Source organism: Rutilus rutilus (assembly GCF_951802725.1).
Source record: "Rutilus rutilus genome assembly, chromosome: 8".
NCBI lineage: Eukaryota > Metazoa > Chordata > Actinopteri > Cypriniformes > Leuciscidae > Rutilus > Rutilus rutilus.
In genome coordinates, this window is record NC_140222.1 from 21264528 (window position 1) to 21285401 (window position 20874).

A 20874-nucleotide genomic window follows, 5' to 3' on the forward strand; every position below is an offset into this window, starting at 1 on the left:
AACGTCATATTTATGTCAAACACTAAATGTGAATGAATGTGTTGTTGGGTCACAATCTCACTTCTAAATTGTTGTGAGGTGTGGTGGTCTAAACCCAGCTATGTCACAATGTTAACATCTAGACAAACAACATTCCATTATTATATGTTGTTGTTTTGTTGACTGCACATCATGGTTACTAACCAAAACAAAAACGTCAGCATGCTAATGTATATACATCTAAAATAGGATACAGGCAACATTAGACATATTTGATATGATTTCAGTTGTGGTGTTGGGTAAGATAAATCTCATACTTATGTATAATACAGACTGAAGTCTTTGTGACCTAGTAAACGTCAAACTTCCTGTAAGCATGGCTCTTTATTTTATTTAAGGTGATAGTTCAGATTATCCATAGATTTTCTGGTCCATGCAAGTGTAATAGATCAAGTTGACCCAGTGTGTTCCCTGTCAGAAGAACAAGCTCGACTTCACCAGGAGTGTGCTGATCTAAAACGAATCAACTATCTGCAAGCAAGCAACTAAAAGACTGTTGTGCGCACAACAACACACATTTGGGTTTTATTAATGGTTTATACTTATTTCTACAATTATTTAATGAATCCTAAACCACCTTGGTTGTTTTGCATTTTTTTAATATAAATATATCAGCTGGGTTGCTGCTCAAAATTATGTTGTTTCCAGGTGTATATTCATTTTGGAGCAGCACATTCCCAGTAAGGTGTTCTCACAAGAGAAAATACTTTATGGTTCAAATTGGGATGATCTACATTATGGAACAGCAAAAACATTGTGTGGGTGAAATGTGAACTACCTCTTGTGCCTTTGGGTAATGATCAAAATCTCCTAAGTCACAATACAGCAGTTTGTCAGCGACTAATGAATAGTGACAGCATAACAGTAATCAACATCAGCACATTGATGTTAGAATTGTATATGCTTCATAACAGTGCAGCTGTCAGACAAACGCAGTAATTATTATTAGTATACAATAATGATGATAATATGAACAACAATAATAATAAAATCAATTTAGCCTAGTGACCTGTGTAAAAAAAAATTGCAGGCAACCCAAGAAATTTGAAATGAATTCCTAACCAATCACAGTTAGGCATCAATTTGAAATTAATTCCTAACCAATCACAGTTATAGGCATCAATTTGAAATTAATTCCTAACCAATCACAGTTAGGCATCAAACCTCACGTTTCCTCTCCAGCTGTTGTACTGCGCGGGCTGGGCAGTGGGCACTGCATAGTGCACACATTTCAACATCCTGACACACCTTCTGTGGACGATGAGTGAACACAGGTAAGGAAAATATAAATAGATTGGTGTTTATTAGTTTTTTGTTGATTTTTTTCTCGTTTTTTTTTTCTTTCTGTTGGGCAGCAATGGATTTTTGTGAACTGGCACGATTTTCCACCTAGCCTACTATTTAACTACCAGAGTACCTTTAATAATGTAGTTAAAAGTGACTTAAATATAATAACTATATAGTACAAGTAGTGAGGAATGTCGCCTCAGCGCACATTTTTTCTGACTGAACTGCACGTGTGCCGGCTGTCCGGTTAGGCCGCTGTTGTTGGGGGAGTCGGGGAAACGTGACTAGCACGTGAAATAAATGCATTCATTTATATCAATTTTACGGAGCCCTCCACATGACACGCATAATAGTGGCCATACGTGTCCTTTGCCGTGGATTCTAGATCACTTTATTGTGTAAAATGTGCTAGTCACTAGTGGGTCAATTTAAAGGGTCAAAAGATTTTCGACATGCCAATTTTAAAATACAAAAAATAATAATATCTATTACAATTGTTCTAACATTAAGACTGTTGTGTACATATAAATACTGAGTGTTTATTCATATAGATGAATTGGTCCTTAAAAATGTCATGTGGTGCGAACGTGATAATCTTATTTTATTTCCTTAACATGTTTAATAATTTATTTTTTTACAAGTTCTGGTAACACTTTACAATACGGGTGCACTAAGAGGCATTAATTCATTCTTAACTAATGCACAGATAATCATGAGTTAATGTATGACACAATTATTAGTGCATCAGCAACTAATAGTCTAAATAATTAATAGATGAATTAATATAATAGTAATTAATTAAAACTGGCATAATGTATTCATTCCATAATAATATATTTGATTAACTAATAGTGTCAATTAATGTGTTCATTACCACAGGTCAAAGCTAATGATTTGCAAAGATATCATTATGTGTCCATTAACTAATTGTTAAGCAATATGGCATAGTAAAATCCATAGTGTGGATGTCAAAACCAAAATGACATATTACAATTAGTTAATCATTTGTCTTAAGCTGTAAATTTACTCTCTGATTCTTGTAGCCCCCCGGCAAATTCAGGAGCTCATCTCAGAAAAGCAGACCAGACCACCTTCTCAGGGAGGACCATCTCTCCAAACAAAACAAAGTCGAAGATCAGGTTCACCTGTTGATCAGCAATCTACGCAAAGTCAACCAACACATGGGAAACATTCCCCGTACCCAATCCCAGAAGCAAGTAAGTATATAGTAGTAGTTGTGTGTGTGTGTGTGTGTGTGTGTGTGTGTGTGTGTAGAAATGTCAAATCATTTGAATGGGTTAGTGTTAAAAACTTAGACCCACTTAAGGGCCCATGTCATCCTCAGTTATAAAATAAGGGAAAAATATGATTTGTGCATTTTACTTTTGCTTTCAAATTGGCAGCAATTGCTTGAATGGTGGGTTCATTATTGATCTTAATGTAAAACAAAACAATACAGTACAATGAAAAACTTGCTTAAATAGGCACTTTTACATTTCGTTTTCAAACCTAGATCTTCCGCCATCATCTCGTCAGTCAGCTCCTCACTAACGCTGCATTGAGCAGACAATTTCAGGTTTTAAGTGTAGCGTCTGTTCTCTAACTTTTTCAACCTTTTAGGACCCACTCTAAAACGTTGTGTTTTTGCTCACCCCCGAAAGTGTCAATTTTAACATGTTATAAAACCAGTGTGACATCAAGATATGACAAACCTACTAAACTATAACAACCGCTTCATAATGTGTTGTATATAATTAATTATTTGGACATTTAAATCCTCTTTCTTTTGTATCCACAGGATGATGACAAATGAGGTAATGGCCAGTTTCAATATGAAGTGTGGGAAGGGGAAGCTTGCCTTCACCAAGCTCCATCTTTACAATGTTATCACAGGTAAAAAAAAACAAAAACAGTAACCTCATAGTACCTTTATGTTTGATATGTTTAATTTTTCAGAACTCTAATGTAGGGGTGGGCAATCTGACAATTTTATATCGTGATCGATCTTGAAGTCGTCCACGTTCTACTTTTCAAGCGAGTCTTAGAGATCGCAAACTTGTCCTCATAACAGCAGGACTTTTATTTTGACGATAATGTGTCCCCAGTGAAGCTGACATTTATTTTTACGGGCAACCCTGAGCACACAGCGCTCCTATTCTTCGTCTTCATTAGTTTATGGTCTCTGTTTAACAGTTTTGTCTAATACTTGGACCCCAGGAAGACTAGCTGTCGTCTCGGCGTCAGCTAATGGGGATCCTTTTAAATAAACAAATAAGCGTTACTGGATAGAACCTGTTGTTGGATAGAACAAAAAGTAAACTGTATACGAAAAAGTATTATAGTGTATGCTTTTATATTATTTGTAACAGAAATGCAAACACTATTAATACTTTCTCATTTACCATGAGCATTCAGCAAATATACGCATTTATATCATTTAAACAAATCTTTGAATATTTAAAAAACATTTAATTTCACAATCCTTGCAGACTTAGTCGAATCCAGCTGTCAAATATTCTGAAGTGTGCATAGACGGTCAGTCCGTGTGAATTAGTTCAGCTTCACTGGGGACTCATGATCGACAAACTTTAAACCCTTGATTTCAAACTATGCTGGGGCTATATTCAGTTTCCCTCTGTCATATTCATGTCATTTACACTGTGTGCTAAATATAAAATGAGTGTCACCATGTCTTTATTTGAAAAAATATGATTCCTAGTGCGCACAAACTTACTTGAGTGCCCAGTTAAAGGACAAGTTCGGTATTTTACACTTAAAGCCCTGTTTTCAGATCGTTTCTGATGAAATAGAACGGTTAGGATTGAAATTTGGACACATACTGCTGGCCCGAGAATTTTCGGTGTCTGTGGTAGCACACCCCCACCTCCACAATGGCTGCATAGGTGCACTGGAACAATCCTTCCTAAAATGCATTAAACCTTCGTTTACAAAGATGTGAAACTCACCGAGTGGTCAGGGGTGTTCACTGATATGCTCACACAAAAATCGCTGCAAAAGATGCTTTCCAACAGGTTTTATAGTAGTTTTTGTCCAACTCCATTGACTTGTTTTGGATGTGCTGTGAGGTACGGTATTACTCCACTGGGCTGGAGTGTCTATTAGTCAAGCTCTCAACGGAAGAATGTACGGGTATGAGGCGTTTGGAAAAATAGGTCCACAGCTTTACAACGAATGGTAAAACACCTGTTGGAAAGCATCTTTTGTAGCGATTTTTGTGTGAGCATATCAGTGAACACCCCTGACCACTCGGTGAGTTTCACGTCTTTGTAAATTAAAGTTTAATGCGTTTTAGGAAGGATTGTTCTGTGCACCTATGCAGCCATTGTGTGTGTGTGGGGTGGGGGGGGGGGCTACCACAGAAACCGAAAATTCTTGGGCCAGCAGCATGTGTCCAAATTTCAATCTTAGTCGTTCTATTTCATCAGAAACGATCTGAAAACAGAACTTGTCCTTTAATTACACTCTTTATTCACATTTTTTTAAAGCAATTTCTTTTATATGTGAAAAATTCGGTAATAGCCTATAATTACAGAATCAAGAATTATGATCATTGATTATGATCATGGATCGTGATTGTTTCTTATAAGATCGTGATATGAAATTTTTGTAAGATCCCCCACCCCTACTCTAACTGCTGTTTTTACTTTCCTTCTGATGTTCATTCAGCTTAAGACACTCTGCAAAAACACTTAGGCTTTGCACCTGTGCATTCACATCTTTCTGTGAACAGCATCAAAAGTTAAAATTTCTCTCTTTTGATGAGTTACAGCATGAATGCAAGAATGTTACATGTGTATGGCCCTTAAAGCTAGGGTATATATATATAGGATGTCCTACCGTTTGTCAATATATACATTTGCATACCTCTACGCAACTTGTTTGCAAAAACAAACATGTCATCAGCGTGTTCATTGTGCAGAGAAAGTGAGAATAGATGCCAAATTCATTTTCATTATTCACATTCATTATTATTGTTATGTCTCACCAGTGAATAAGACATGAGGTAATCTAAAAGCGTTTATTCCTCCACCAACTCTGTCTCTCCTCCTGGCTCTTTGCAGAGGAGGCATGGCTTTGGAGACACTCTGAAGGGAGGGTGGGATCGTATGCTTTCAAAGCTAGCTTGCTATTGCTAGCCTCTGTGAAATTTCCCACCCTAGCTTTAAGACTGTTTGCAATATTTATTGTTTTAATGCTTACTGTAGTGCATCATATCCTATATTCCCCATACATTTTATTTTTCTAATATTTCTTACAGAGAGTGTCCAGAGGACTTCAAAGGAGATGGAGGCAAACATTGGAGCGGTTGTCGCCTTATGTTTAAAATATGCCCCAGACAGGGTGGGCGGAGGAGGCAGGAAAAATAATTGGACGATTTTAGAAGGATAATGTTAAATATAAATGGTTATTGTTGAAATCCTGTTAAAATAATGTAAATAAAATAAAATAAAAGGTTATTTTATAATCCATTTAATTTCTTTGTCATTTATCTAATAAACAACATTTGTGGATTCCAGTTTCACTACGATTTTTAAGTTACTTTTCTGTTTGCTCTTGTCTTAAGATAAATACTTTTGGGTTGTCTTGACCTTAAAAATCTTGACCTCTGTTCGATCTTGTTGTTACATCGAAGTTTCTTTGTATGTTGATTTTTATTTTACAACGAAAACCTGGCTTTGCTAAAAGTTCGATGTCATGCCAACAAAATAACCATATATTTCTTTAAGTTGGAATTTGACAGCTGATGTTGTGTTTTGAATGATATCTGGCCCAACATGTGAGTTTGGATGTCTAGCTTAACATTGGGTTCTGACGTCAAACTGATTTCCATTTTCAACCAAAATGCAACATCCAACATGGGAGGTTTACCCAACATTGAGTTGACGTTATAATCCAACGTCAGACTGACGTTTACTTTCAATGTTGGACAGACATTGCATTTTGGTTGAAAATGATAATCGGCTTGACATCATAACCCAACGTTAGATTGACGTCTACATCAAACGTTGGATAGACGTTGCATTTTGGTTGAAAATGATAATCGGCTTGACATCATAACCCAACGTTAGATTGACGTCTAAATCAAACGTTGGACAGACGTTGCATTTTGGTTGAAAATGAAAATCGGGTTGACGTCATAACCAAACGTCAGAATGACGTCAATATCCAATATAGGATAGACGTTGCATTTTAGTTGGATATGAAAATCGGGTTGACGTCGTAACCAAACGTCAGAATGACGTCAATATCCAACGTAGGAAAGACGTTGCATTTTAGTTGGATATGAAAATCGGGTTGACGTCATAACCAAACGTCAGAATGACGTCAATATCCAACGTAGGAAAGACGTTGCATTTTAGTTGGATATGAAAATCGGGTTGACGTCATAACCAAACGTCAGAATGACGTCAATATCCAATATAGGATAGACGTTGCATTTTAGTTGGATATGAAAATCGGGTTGACGTCGTAACCAAACGTCAGAATGACGTCAATATCCAACGTAGGAAAGACGTTGCATTTTAGTTGGATATGAAAATCGGGTTGACGTCATAACCAAACGTCAGAATGACGTCAATATCCAACGTAGGAAAGACGTTGCATTTTAGTTGGATATGAAAATCGGGTTGACGTCATAACCAAACGTCAGAATGACGTCAATATCCAACGTAGGAAAGACGTTGCATTTTAGTTGGATATGAAAATCGGGTTGACGTCGTAACCAAACGTCAGAATGACGTCAACTTCCAACGTTGGACAGATGTTGGATATTGACTTTAGACTGACGTTGGGTTTTGACGTCAACCCGATTTTCATATCCAACTAAAATCAAACGTCTGTCCAACGTTGGAGTCCAACGTCAAAATGATGTTGAACTGACGTCCGGTGCCAGCTGGGGAGTAGGCCTAGGCTACTTGTTTTAAATCAAAGACGGCGCCGTCCGCGGAGCCAGTTAGTGTATGTCAACTACTTTATAAGAGAACACTTTAGTCCACTGACTACCATGTCAGAAGAGACCATTGTAAAAAAAATTACTCAGCATACGTTGTGGAGAACATTAACACACTTATGGCCGTGAGGGTTTGGGATTGCACACTTGCTAAATTATAAAAACATACTCATATTTATTTCTGCATGTACATATTTCAATGAGCCCCCCAGTAGCAGTTAAAGAACATTGTTTTCTCAATACTTTACCTATACCGCTGTGAAGGAAAGAGCGCACAATCGATCATCGAGGCATCGATATCAACCTATTCAGCACCTCCACCATGGACAGCACCTGCTAAGGTCGAACTTAAGAAGGTTTACCTTAAGCAACATCCTAAGGTATAGTTCGGAGAACACACGTAGGAAATGTATACCTGTAGTTAAGGTGTACCTTTTGAGTCTTCGTAGCGCGCTAAGAGACAACGTTATCGGAGAACGCAGCCCTGGAAATTTGCCAGGGACAATACAATGGAATTTCTGATTAAAGGGATAGTTCACCCAAAAATGAAAATTCTGTCATCATTTACTCACCCTCAAGTTGTTCCAAACCTGTATGAGTTTCTTTGTTCTGCTGAACACAAAGGAAGATATTTGGAAGAACGTTTGTAATCAACAGATCTCGGTCCCCATTGACTTCCATAGTAGGAAAAAAAATATACTATGGTAGTCAATGGGGACCGAGATCTATTTGGTTACAAACATTCTTCCAAATATCTTCCTTTGTGTTCAGCAGAACAAAGAAACTCATACAGGTTTGGAACAACTTGAGGGTGAGTAAATGATGACAGAATTTTGGCTGAACTATCCCTTTAAAGGCAACACAGGTTCGTTCACAGCAAAGTGGCAGGAGACGTGGATCCAAAAATATATACATTTTATTAAAGATAAATACTTTATATAAAAAAAACACAATTAATAGACACCACAATATCACTATTCAACAAGACACACACACACAGCGACCTGAGAAGTCAGCGAAAAAGGAGCCGAGGCAGAGCAGGGGATAAAGGGCACATCAACTAAGACATCAATAGTGATTCTTCTGAATGTCCTTCATCATCATCATAGCTGCCAACTTTTGATGGAAAAAACAGCAAGGGTCAGCTTCAAGAGAGAGACAAAGACATCTATTATGTAGCTTATCACATACGAGTTTAAAACATTTAAATAAACATAAGTAGTAATGAATGTATGTGAATCTTAGTTGATTATTATAGGCTATTCACTAGTTCACACTTACAAATAAGTCAGATAGAATAAATGCGTATTTGGCGTGCTGTCCGAGGAGAGGGCTCCGGGCTCGGTATTCGGCCCGAACCCAGAGTACTCCCCCCGTATTCCTGGCTGTGAAAGAACAAGCCAAGGGTGAGGAGTCGGGGTGGTGGAGGGATGCTGAAACTGTCAAGGAAGTTAGGTGAGTTGACAGAGTGAATATATATATATATATGCTTCCTCTCATGCTGATAGGGTAGACATGGTAATTGTTTGATGAGATGATTGATAGATTGGTTGATTGATTGATTATTTGAACGTGCTCCTCCCGAACTTTGTTTATAAAACATCATTTAGAGCTGGTTTGGTTGCTGAGAGACGGAGACGCGCAGAGACGGCAATACGCGCTGTTTGATCTGTGATCGTGCTGTGCTTATTCCATTCATTCGAGTATCATATTGTTTAATATACGATAGGCCTACAATCACAATACGATATCATATCGTAGAACATGTATATAATGTAGTAGCCTATATCATATTTCTTCTGACGCCCATGAGTCACTTGCTCGTGTGTTATAATGAAACAAACAGCTGTCACACCTCACATCACACATAGGTATGTGTATGTGAAATACCGTATGTGTTAAAGCTTTTACATTTTACTCATTCCACCAAACAGCCTTTACAAGAAATGCACCTTTTCCGAGCACAACGAATCTTAAAGGGTCACAACTCTTTTTCATTCATTTTGTGTTTACTACTTGTAACAAATGGTAAGTAGTTTATTTTTTTATATTTCGGACAGTTTTCATTTTGTGTTTTAGTAAAGCAGGTTTTGCATTTGTTAATATTTTCTGGTGTTTATTTTCATATAGCCAACAAATATCTTTTTTTCCTTTTTACGGTTTCATCTTAAAGATATGCTGCAGTAGGCTAGTAACGATAGCCAGGCCTATTTAGATTTATTAGAGTTTCGTTATATTGATATATTACATTGCCGCCCTCGTTTTTCACATGATGCCACCATCATCAGTTTAGTAGGCATATATTTATGCACCTGATAGACGATTTTATACAAATTATAAAGCATTCAGGGTCAATGCAGTAGAAGATTTTGAAGGTATGCTGCGATTTGGTTGTAGTCTATCATGAATATTTATTTTCCATGGAGAATGTCTTTTTGTATGACTGGAGAATCTTTCAGTATAGGCTATCAGAGACTGGATCATCATGTGCATAATGCAGTTGCGCGGTTATTATAGACAGGACATTTTTTAATGATTATTATTGAGCTCCTGAAAATAATATTATCGCTAATGGATACACTATTAGAATACAACATTCTGGCCCAAGGTGACAGATACTTCTTACCATCCGATTATTATTTCAGATCACTCGCCTTTAACCTTGGAAATTCAGTTCTCCTCTGAATCTCGTTACTCCACCCACTGGAGATTTAGCATATCTCTTTTGTCTGATGATAAATTTCATAAATTTATCATAAGTACAATTGAGGATTTTATCTCTCTCAACCAATCTGAATCAGAACCCATTTCTAATACGCTCCTGTGGGAATCTTTAAAGGCCTATTTAAGGGGACAGGGCCCGGTTTCCCAAAGCGTTCTTATCTCTAAGTAGTTCTTAACCTAGTACTTAAGTTCTTTCTTAACCTTAATGCACGGTTCCCGACATGTTCGTACGCTAAGTATATCTTCTGTAAGTCACACTTTCGTAAGGTTGGTCCAGACCATTCGTAAGCTCTCTCTTAGCGTTGTTTGCAAGTCAAACTATGGTATGTTGACAATGTTGTGGCTCAACAATGATTTTATGCTATATATAATGATATATATACTAATAAAAAAAATGTCCGCAATGGATACAGGACTATTTATGAAGTTGACTTTATTTGTTATTAGAACTAAAATGGTGCTAATTAGCCTTGGCTATTTTCTAATGTCATTAAAGCATTAATGAATGTCAATCTATAATTGGCATTCACTTTTGATAATTATAATCTGGCAAACAATTTGCCTCTAATTGCTACACTACTACACTATAACACTACACTACACTACATTACACTACATTACACTACACTACACTACATTACACTACACTACACTACATTACACCACATTACACTACATTACACTACACTACATTACACTACATTACACTACATTACACTACACTACATTACACTACACTACACTACATTACACTACATTACACTACAAGTTAAAGAAAAACCTTTATCCTATTCAATATCTGTAGAGAACAGGCCTCAAAACATAAGAATATCTGTGAGTGATCAGCCCTGTTAAATACCCTTATATGGGCAATGTATCCCCCAGGATACAGACATTCAATGCCTGATAATCAAAGTTGTGAGAAGATTATTTAAAAAATATCCACAAGAACATGTAAAACTATCCTTAAAAAACTATTTTCTAAAACAAAATCACTCTAAAATATCATAATCGTGAAAAATATAAAAACACTTCCCTCATAGCCAGTGTCTTTGTCCACGTATGCTGCCATTTTGGATTTTGATACAAATATTTGGAATGTTGGCATAAAGTCACATGACCTGATTACATGACAACCCATCAGTGTTTCTCATCAACTGCAACCACATAATGCCCCTCCCCCCATGGTCCTTCCCCCCACAGCCTGTTAAATGACTGTATCCCCCAAGATACAGAAACTCTTTAAGGGTTAATGTTGACAAAGGAGCGTACACGTTAGAATTTCTGCATCAAAAATTGACATATGCCCAAATGACCACGTCTCATAGCTGATTCATCTTCTTTCATTTATAGGGCATTGAACGCAGGTCACATGGTTGTCAGAGGATTCCCTTTCCACTGCTTTGCCTCATGCATAGCTTTACGTCAAACACACAGATAATGTACATTACAAACTAATGTCTTTACGCAGCCTCTTCAAATTAGACTTTATATCTGAATGTGCACTTAGAATGACACTGTTTAATTTCCTTCTGGATAAATAAGGTATCTCATAGATAGAGCATAATTACATAATTTTTAGAAGTCGTTAAACCCATGTAAAGAAGCTGCACAAGTGGCACAACGGGATAAGGAGGGTGGATGATTAGCGAGGGATACCCAGTTCGTCTACCCGTCACAACATATTGTGTGAACATATTACTGACAATTTAACCATTTACAGTTTTTCTCGATTGTTTACACACATTTTCTGAAAGCATGCCTCATATTCTCAGAACTCTACACACAAATCCAAAAACACACACACAATGGGCAAAACCCCTCAATTCTCCTGCAAAATGAAACTTTACATTCAAAACAATGTTATTTCTTCTCAAAATGGTATTTTGTTTTCAAATGACACACACAAACCATCATATGAATAGACATTTATAAGAACCAGTTGAACACTGATGTGCTCAATGTAAAACACTGTGATGAATGGAAAACACTTCTCCATTCATCATAATGACTTAGGCCTTTTTTTGTTCAGTGTTACACTTACTACAGACAGTACATACATAAGTGTGTTGTAAAATATTTGAGAATATTGTTTTTATACTCAGAACACACAAATACACGGTAACAAATATATTTTATTTTTCCCACAAAAACAATGTACACAGTGTACATCCCAACCAACACAAAGTTGTACATACAGTGAGGAAAATAAGTATTTGAACACCCTGCTATTTTGCAAGTTCTCCCACTTAGAAATCATGGAGGGGTCTGAAATTGTCATCGTAGGTGCATGTCCACTGTGAGAGACATAATCAAAAAAAAAAATCCAGAAATCACAATGTATGATTTTTTTAACTATTTACAGTATTTGTATGATACAGCTGCAAATAAGTATTTGAACACCTGAGAAAATCAATGTTAATATTTGGTACAGTAGCCTTTGTTTGCAATTACAGAGGTCAAACGTTTCCTGTAGTTTTTCACCAGGTTTGCACACACTGCAGGAGGGATTTTGGCCCACTCCTCCACACAGATCTTCTCTAGATCAGTCAGGTTTCTGGGCTGTCGCTGAGAAACACGGAGTTTGAGCTCCCTCCAAAGATTCTCTATTGGGTTTAGATCTGGAGACTGGCTAGGCCACGCCAGAACCTTGATATGCTTCTTACAGAGCCACTCCTTGGTTATCCTGGCTGTGTGCTTCGGGTCATTGTCATGTTGGAAGACCCAGCCTCGACCCATCTTCAATGCTCTAACTGAGGGAAGGAGGTTGTTCCCCAAAATCTCGCAATACATGGCCCCGGTCATCCTCTCCTTAATACAGTGCAGTCGCCCTGTCCCATGTGCAGAAAAACACCCCCAAAGCATGATGCTACCACCCCCATGCTTCACAGTAGGGATAGTGTTCTTGGGATGGTACTCATCATTCTTCTTCCTCCAAACACGTTTAGTGGAATTATGACCAAAAAGTTCTATTTTGGTCTCATCTGACCACATGACTTTCTCCCATGACTCCTCTGGATCATCCAAATGGTCATTGGCAAACTTAAGACGGGCCTTGACATGTGCTGGTTTAAGCAGGGGAACCTTCCGTGCCATGCATGATTTCAAACCATGACGTCTTAGTGTATTACCAACAGTAACCTTGGAAACGGTGGTCCCAGCTCTTTTCAGGTCATTGACCAGCTCCTCCCGTGTAGTTCTGGGCTGATTTCTCACCTTTCTTAGGATCATTGAGACCCCACGAGGTGAGATCTTGCATGGAGCCCCAGTCCAAGGAAGATTGACAGTCATGTTTAGCTTCTTCCATTTTCTAATGATTGCTCCAACAGTGGACCTTTTTTCACCAAGCTGCTTGGCAATTTCCCCGTAGCCCTTTCCAGCCTTGTGGAGGTGTACAATTTTGTCTCTAGTGTCTTTGGACAGCTCTTTGGTCTTGGCCATGTTAGTAGTTGGATTCTTACTGATTGTATGGGCAGGTGTCTTTATGCAGCTAACGACCTCAAACAGGTGCATCTAATTTAGGATAATACAGTTTTTCTCGATTGTTTACACACATTTTCTGAAAGCATGCCTCATATTCTCAGAACTCTACACACAAATCCAAAAACACACACACAATGGGCAAAACCCCTCAATTCTCCTGCAAAATGAAACTTTACATTCAAAACAATGTTATTTCTTCTCAAAATGGTATTTTGTTTTCAAATGACACACACAAACCATCATATGAATAGACATTTATAAGAACCAGTTGAACACTGATGTGCTCAATGTAAAACACTATGATGAATGCAAAACACTTCTTCTCCATTCATCATAATGACTTAGGCCTTTTTTTGTTCATTGTTACACTTTCTACAGACAGTACATACATAAGTGTGTTGTAAAATATTTGAGAATATTGTTTTTATACTCAGAACACACAATACAAAGTAGGCTAACAAATATATTTTATTTTTCCCACAAAATAATGTACACTGTGTTGGTTGGGAGGTACACTAAGTTGTACATACAGTGGTCTACATACAAAACAACAGAAGAATTGACTGTATACAGTTACAGTAAAAAAAAAAAAAAAAAATCCAATGTTGGCATCCATTGCTCCATTGAAGAGCTCACCTGTTGCCCTTTTATGCTAAAGCTCTGATTGCTAATTGTAAAACTGTGTGACGGGTGTTTGCCCATGTGATGAGTCAGTGTGCATATCTGAATGGCAGTGTGTTCCTTGTGAAAACAAGAGATTTACTGCATGAAAATTGTGGCAAAAGCAGAGAATTGTGTGTAGTGTTTTGAAAAAAGTGTGTTTTAGAACTGCAGTTTGAGTGTAAAGCAGGAATTGTGCTTGTAGTTTAGCAGAATTGGTTCAGGGGGTTGGTGAATGAGTTACATGTTGTGGTCATTGTGTCTCAAGTACCAGAAATTGTGTGTAAACAATCGAGAAAAACTGTAAATGGAGTGGAGGTGGACATTTTAAAGGCAGACTAACAGGTCTTTGAGGGTCAGAATTCTAGCTGATAGACAGGTGTTCAAATACTTATTTGCAGCTGTATCATACAAATAAATAGTTAAAAAATCATATATTGTGATTTCTGGATTTTTTTTTTTAGATTATGTCTCTCACAGTGGACATGCACCTACGATGACAATTTCAGACCCCTCCATGATTTCCAAGTGGGAGAACTTGCAAAATAGCAGGGTGTTCAAATACTTATTTTCCTCACTGTATACAGTGGTCTACATACAAAACAACAGAAGAATTTACTGCATACAGTTACAGTAAAAAAAAAAAAAAAATCCAATGTTGGCATCCATTGCTCCATTGAAGAGCTCACCTGTTGCTCTTTTATGCTAAAGCTCTGATTGCTGATTGTAAAACTGTGTGACAGGTGTTTGCCCATGTGATGAGTCAGTGTGCATATCTGAATGGCAGTGTGTTCCTTGTGAAAACAAGAGATTTTCTGCATGAAAATTGTGCCAAAAGCAGAGAATTGTGTGTAGTGTTTTGAAAAAGGTGTGTTTTAGAACTGCAATTTGAGTGTAAAGCAGGAATTGTGCTTGTAGTTTAGCAGAATTGGTTCAGGGGGTTGGTGAATGAGTTACATGTTGTGGTCATTGTGTCTCAAGTACCAGAAAATGTGTGTAAACAATCGAGAAAAACTGTAATTAATAGGCTATATTTTACTGATAACTTACACTATGTTAAAATAAAAGTTACTGGAATAATTTGAGGAATGTTTCATTTGGATAGAACGTGTTGTCTTTCTTAACGCTGTAATGCACCGTGTGAAGTGTAAAATCGATTCCTGAGCAATCGATGCCAACTAATTCAGCACCTTCACTTGGGACAGCGCCTTTGTTAAGTTGACCTTAAGCGGCAGCGATTTAAGAAGCTTCCAAGAGACACTTCGGGGAACACACTTAAAAACATAAACTACTTTGGTAAGATATATCTTTCGAGTCTTCTTAGCAGGCTAAGAGTGAGCGTTATCGGGAAACCGGGCCCAGATTATTTCATATTCCGCTCACTTGAAGAAATTAAGAACATCAACCATTAAAAAATTATCAGCCGATCTGGAATCTGTGGATCAACAGCTTGCCACATCCACGTCTCCTGATTTATTAAGGCGGCGTGTGGTATTAAAAACTGAATTAGACTTGATCACAACTAATGAAGCAGAGCGATTACTTCTACATTCTCGGGCCAAATACTACGAGTATGGAGACAAATCTGGAAGATTGCTAGCTCACCGACTGCGTCGACAAGCAGCCTCACGTTTAATACCCCGTGTCAGAGATGAATCTGGCATGTTGGTAGAGGAACCTGACCTTATAAATTCAGTATTTTCATCCTTTTATAAATCTTTGTTCAGAATTTCCATCGGACTTGAGTGATATGGATACGTTTTTGCAAGACCTAGATTTTCCGGATATGAACATAGATGCAATTGATAAGTTGGACTCTTCACTGACTATGCAAGAACTTACATTGGCTCTACAAAATATGCAAAATAATAAGTCTCCTGGGCCAGACGGGTTCCCGGTTGAATTTTTCAAGGCATTCCATAATCAATTCATTCCGCTATTACATTCTGTTTATGTAGAATCTCTGTCAAATGGCTCTCTCCCTTTCACTTTGAGACAGGCTTCTATTAGCGTTCTTCTGAAAAAGGGCAAGGATCCCGAACTCTGTACTTCTTATCGACCTATCTTTTTGATGAATGTCGATACAAAAGTTCTTGCAAAAGCTTTGGCATGTCGTGTATCTCAGGAGAAGACTGGCTTCATAAAAGGACGTCAGCTTTTTTATAATGTCCGTACCTTATTAAATGTTATCTATTCGAAGGGAACCGCTGCCATTCCAGAAGTTGTAATTTCTGTTGACGCAGAAAAGGCGTTTGACAGAATGGAGTTACTTGTTTTGACGAAATTTGGTTTTGGTAATGTTTTTATATCATGGATACGCCTTCTTTATACATCACCTTGCGTCAGTATCACAACTAATAACGTTCAATCTAGTTATTTTCCCTTAAATCGTGGCTGTAGACAAGGTCCTCTGTCTCCCCTCCTCTTTGCTCTTGCAATAGAACCTCTGTCCATTTATTTGAGGCCTTTCCCCATTTTTAACGGCATTACGCGTTCCCGGGTCGAATTCAAACTTTCTTTATACGCTGACGATCTGTTATTGTATATCACAAATCCTGTAGGGGCGTGCCCTGTTATTCTTTCTTTTTTTCATAGATTTGGTTCGTTTTCGGGGTACAAGATCAATGTCTCAAAGAAAGAGTGAATGTTACCCGGTCAATGACCCAGCAATGCAGCTCTCTCAATCTGATATTCCCTTCAAACTGAGTCCTTCGGGATTTAAGTATCTGGGGGTTCATGTGGCCAGGTCCTACAAAACTCTTTATGATGTAAACTTTTCTCCCCTATTAACTGAGATTAAGGCTGATTTCCAAACATGGGGTTCCCTCCCCCTTTCCCTGATTGGTAGAATTAATGTGGTTAAAATGAATGTCCTCCCAAAATTCTTGTTTCTGTTCCAGTGCCTACCTATATTTTTATCTAAAAGTTTTTTCAAAAATATTGATTCAGTTATATCTAATTTTCTGTGGAATGGTAAGACACCTAGAGTTAGGCTAAAATTTCTTCAGAATTGCAAATTTGATGGTGGCCTCTCTCTACCAAATTTCTAAGTTTATTATTGGGCTACGAATAACTAAAACTTTATTTTGGCTAAAATTGGTCAATATACCTTGGTGTCAGTTGGAAATACAATCATGTCCCTCATCCTCTTTACTGGCTATACTGTCTGGTGTGGCTTCAGTCAACCCATCTGGCTTTACTAGCAACCCAGTGGTCATTTCCACATTAAAGATATGGTTTAAATTTAGAAAGCATTTTAAATTTCTTACTCCCACCATATCAAGTCCACTGTTGAGGAATTATGCATTCAAACCTGCATTTACTGATTCCATTTTCACTTTATGGCATGATAAGGGTCTGAAATGTTTTCACATCTTTTTAGGTATTTTCAAATTAGGAACTGTGTAAAATGTTTATTTCCTAATTTTCCGCAAATTCCTCCTGAGCAGACATGGGACAGTCTTTTACAGTTGAATTTTTCACAAAGATCTTTAATTTCTAAAGTCTATGGTACTATCCAGTCCTATGATGATCATTTAATCACTAGGACGAAGGAGGCTTGGGAGAAAGAGTTGGGTTTAGCCTTTGATGTTGACTGGTGGGACTCTGTTTTAAACGGTATTCATAAAGCCTCAATCTGTGCCCGCTTGACCTTAATACAATTTAAAGTAGTGTTCAGATGTCACTATTCTAAAACCCGACTATCGCAAATTTTCCCTAATACAATTGATGTCTGTGACAGATGCTCTGGTTCGCCCTGTAATCTTGCACATATGTTTTTCTTTTGCCCAACCCTAGGAAATATTTGGCAAACTTATTTTGACACCATGTAGACATGTAAGTGTCTTACACTAAAGTACTCCTCAAGACCATTGATATTTCTCCGCATGTAGCCATTTTTGGTACTCCTCAAGAATACCACTGTTTTTCATCAGCGCAGTTAGAGGTCCTGGCTTTCACTTCCTTGATAGTGAGATGCCATCTTCTTCTTAATTGGAAAGCAACAAATGCCCCATCCAGTACACTTTGGACGACTGATGTCATGTCTTTTCTAAGACTGGAAAAAATAAGATATTCTAAGAAGGGTAGTCTCGCCAAATTTTATAATAAGTGGCAACCATTTATGCAATTTTTCCAGGCTAACTAGGCCTAACTCTAACACGCACTCCCCCTTTTATTTTATTTTATTTTATTTTTTTATTTTTTTTTATTGTAATAAATGAATAAATATATTTAGTATTTTTTATTTTATTTATTTTTTATTTAAAAAAAAAGACAATTTGAAAAAAAAAAGTTGTATACAAATATGTTTGTTATTGTTATCCAAGTGCCTTTACTTTGTTTTTGTGTGCAAATCAATAAATATATGAAACAGAGAATACAACATTCTGAGTCCTATATAGTTAGTTATTAACTGTCGACGTTTTAGTCAAGGATCTCTAAAAGCTCCCCCAGATAGCATGTAATCATTGAATCAATGTTGAGTCAGTGTTGATGCGTCAAGGTCATTTTGAATGTTTGAATGTTTACTTTACAACTCTCATGCCCCTCCACCACTACCGCCACCACTACCACCGCGCACCCTCCCATCAAGTTCCCATCAAGTTCGTGCTCGTGCTCGAAGTCGACATATCATGTAGACTGTAGCACATATAGCCCATCACATATAATTCAATGCGCACACTACATTTGTATTGCAATTATGAATGACTGTTTCTCTGTCTTAAGGTGTATTTGATGCTGTGACTGATGAAGTGAAGTCAGTGTCAGTGATGGAGGGAGATTCTGTCACTCTAAACACTGATGTTACTGAACTACAGAGAGATGATTTGATACTGTGGATGTTTAAACTTAACAATTCAGACACTTGTATTGCTGAAATCCACAAACTCATCATTTCTATATTTGATAATGATGGGAGATTCAGAGACAGACTCCAGATGGACAATCAAACTGGATCTCTGACCATCAGAAACATCAGATCTGAACACACTGGACTTTATAAAGTACAGGTCAGAGTCAGAGGAGGGGTCACATACAGGAGTTTCACTGTTAGTGTTCATGGTGAGTAAAAATGAGTAAATCATGCCATTGTAATCTCATCAGTCTGTGAATGAAAATCTTCACATTCACAGATCTTTTTATTTTTGCATTTTCTCTCTTTTTTGGGTCTCTTTTCTTAGCTCATCTACCGATTCCTATAATCAATAGTGATTCTTCTGAATGTCCTTCATCATCATCATCATCATCATCATCATCAGAGTCAAATTGTTCACTGGTGTGTTCAGTGTTGAATGTGAGTGATGTGACTCTCTCCTGGTACAAAGGAATCAGTGTATTGTCCAGCATCAGTGTGTCTGATCTCAACAACATCTCTCTACCTCTGGAGGTGGAATATCAGGATAAAAACACTTACAGCTGTGTGATCTACAATCCCATCAGAAACCAGACCACACATCTGGACATCAAGCAACTCTGTCACACACGTGAAGGTATGTGATATTAGAGTTTATGCACTGATATAGACTGCATTTCCCAAAAGAATCATAAGCCTAATTAGATTGTAGAGGCCAATGGAGGCAATGGTTTCTACAGTCTACTTTGGATCACGATGTGTAAGGCCTGCCCAATCGGTCCAACAACAGTTTCTGATAAGCGGGTGACGGTTTCCTGCGTGTTCTGTCTTTAATTTAATTCCGATTAAACTTTTATCTGACTACATTTTATCGAGACCTCGAATTTAGGTTAGAATGCCAACTGATTATTGGTCATTTGTGGTAGTTTAGCGACGCATGCGATTATTCTATTTAACTCTTGATTGAAATTACACCCGTTCATCCGAATTCCTTTAACACTTTGAGTCTCGCACCGGCCGGGTATACGATCTCATAAACACAAACTTGTCAGTCTTGGTCATAAGACTGAGGGAGTTGAGTAATATTCTAGATGGCCATACTCTACTTGCTCATTCTAGAATATATTATTTAGTCCACTTAGATCTGAACACACTTAATTAAGGTAAGATAATATCTAACCAGAGGTCATGACCATTACCATAGAACCAAGTTGACCAACTTAACTTCATCTAATGGCAACTTCTGCTAATGGAGGGGGCACCCCAGCTAACAATTTTTGGTTCCCATAACGTTAGTTTTTGGTACCCAGAACATTCTCAGAATGTTAGTTTATGGTTCCCAGAACGTTATTTTTTATGGTAACCACCCAGCAACGTTCTGGGAACGTTATTTTATTGTTACATAAAAATAAAACCAAAAAAGAACGTTCCCCTAACGTAAGTATTTGGTTCCCAAAAAAATAACCAAAAAATAACATTAGGGGAACGTTCTGTGTTAACTGGGACCCCAAACTTTGAGAACCACTCATAAAGAATAAGGTAAATGAGTAGTCTCACCTCTCAGATAACACATACAGGTTGCTTTGGAAATTCATATATCTCTCTGAATTCTTCTACAGTCAATTACAACCATGAATGTTTTCTGTCTTTTACAGAACCGCATAATTTATATATCATCATAATATCAGTTTTTGTAGCTGTGATTCTGGCTGGAGCTATAGCTGTAGGTCTGAAATGCTGTTACAACAAGGCCATACAAGCTGGACACGAAGGCAAGTATCTAATATGAAAAACAACATTCAAGAGATATTATATAACTTTTAAATTGAGGTTTTACTGCTTTGAACAATAAAGA

At 37.5% G+C, this 20874-nt stretch overlaps 1 protein-coding gene and 1 long non-coding RNA gene across 2 annotated transcripts; both read left to right on the forward strand.

Annotated features, from left to right (window-relative positions):
- Nucleotides 1–1073: 1073 nt before the first annotated feature.
- LOC311296065 lies at nt 1074–5712 on the forward strand. The gene is made up of 4 exons (XR_014628476.1): nt 1074–1313; nt 2370–2543; nt 3125–3219; nt 5606–5712. It is a non-coding gene; the product is annotated as an uncharacterized lncRNA (long non-coding RNA).
- Nucleotides 5713–18706: 12994 nt separating this feature from the next.
- LOC311294782 (uncharacterized protein) lies at nt 18707–20808 on the forward strand (the record flags this gene model as incomplete). The annotated part of the gene is made up of 4 exons (XM_084415811.1): nt 18707–18800; nt 18893–19228; nt 19348–19656; nt 20675–20808. 4 exons carry the CDS (start codon nt 18707–18709, stop codon nt 20806–20808), a joined length of 873 nt encoding a protein of 290 aa, XP_084271937.1.
- Nucleotides 20809–20874: the final 66 nt, after the last annotated feature.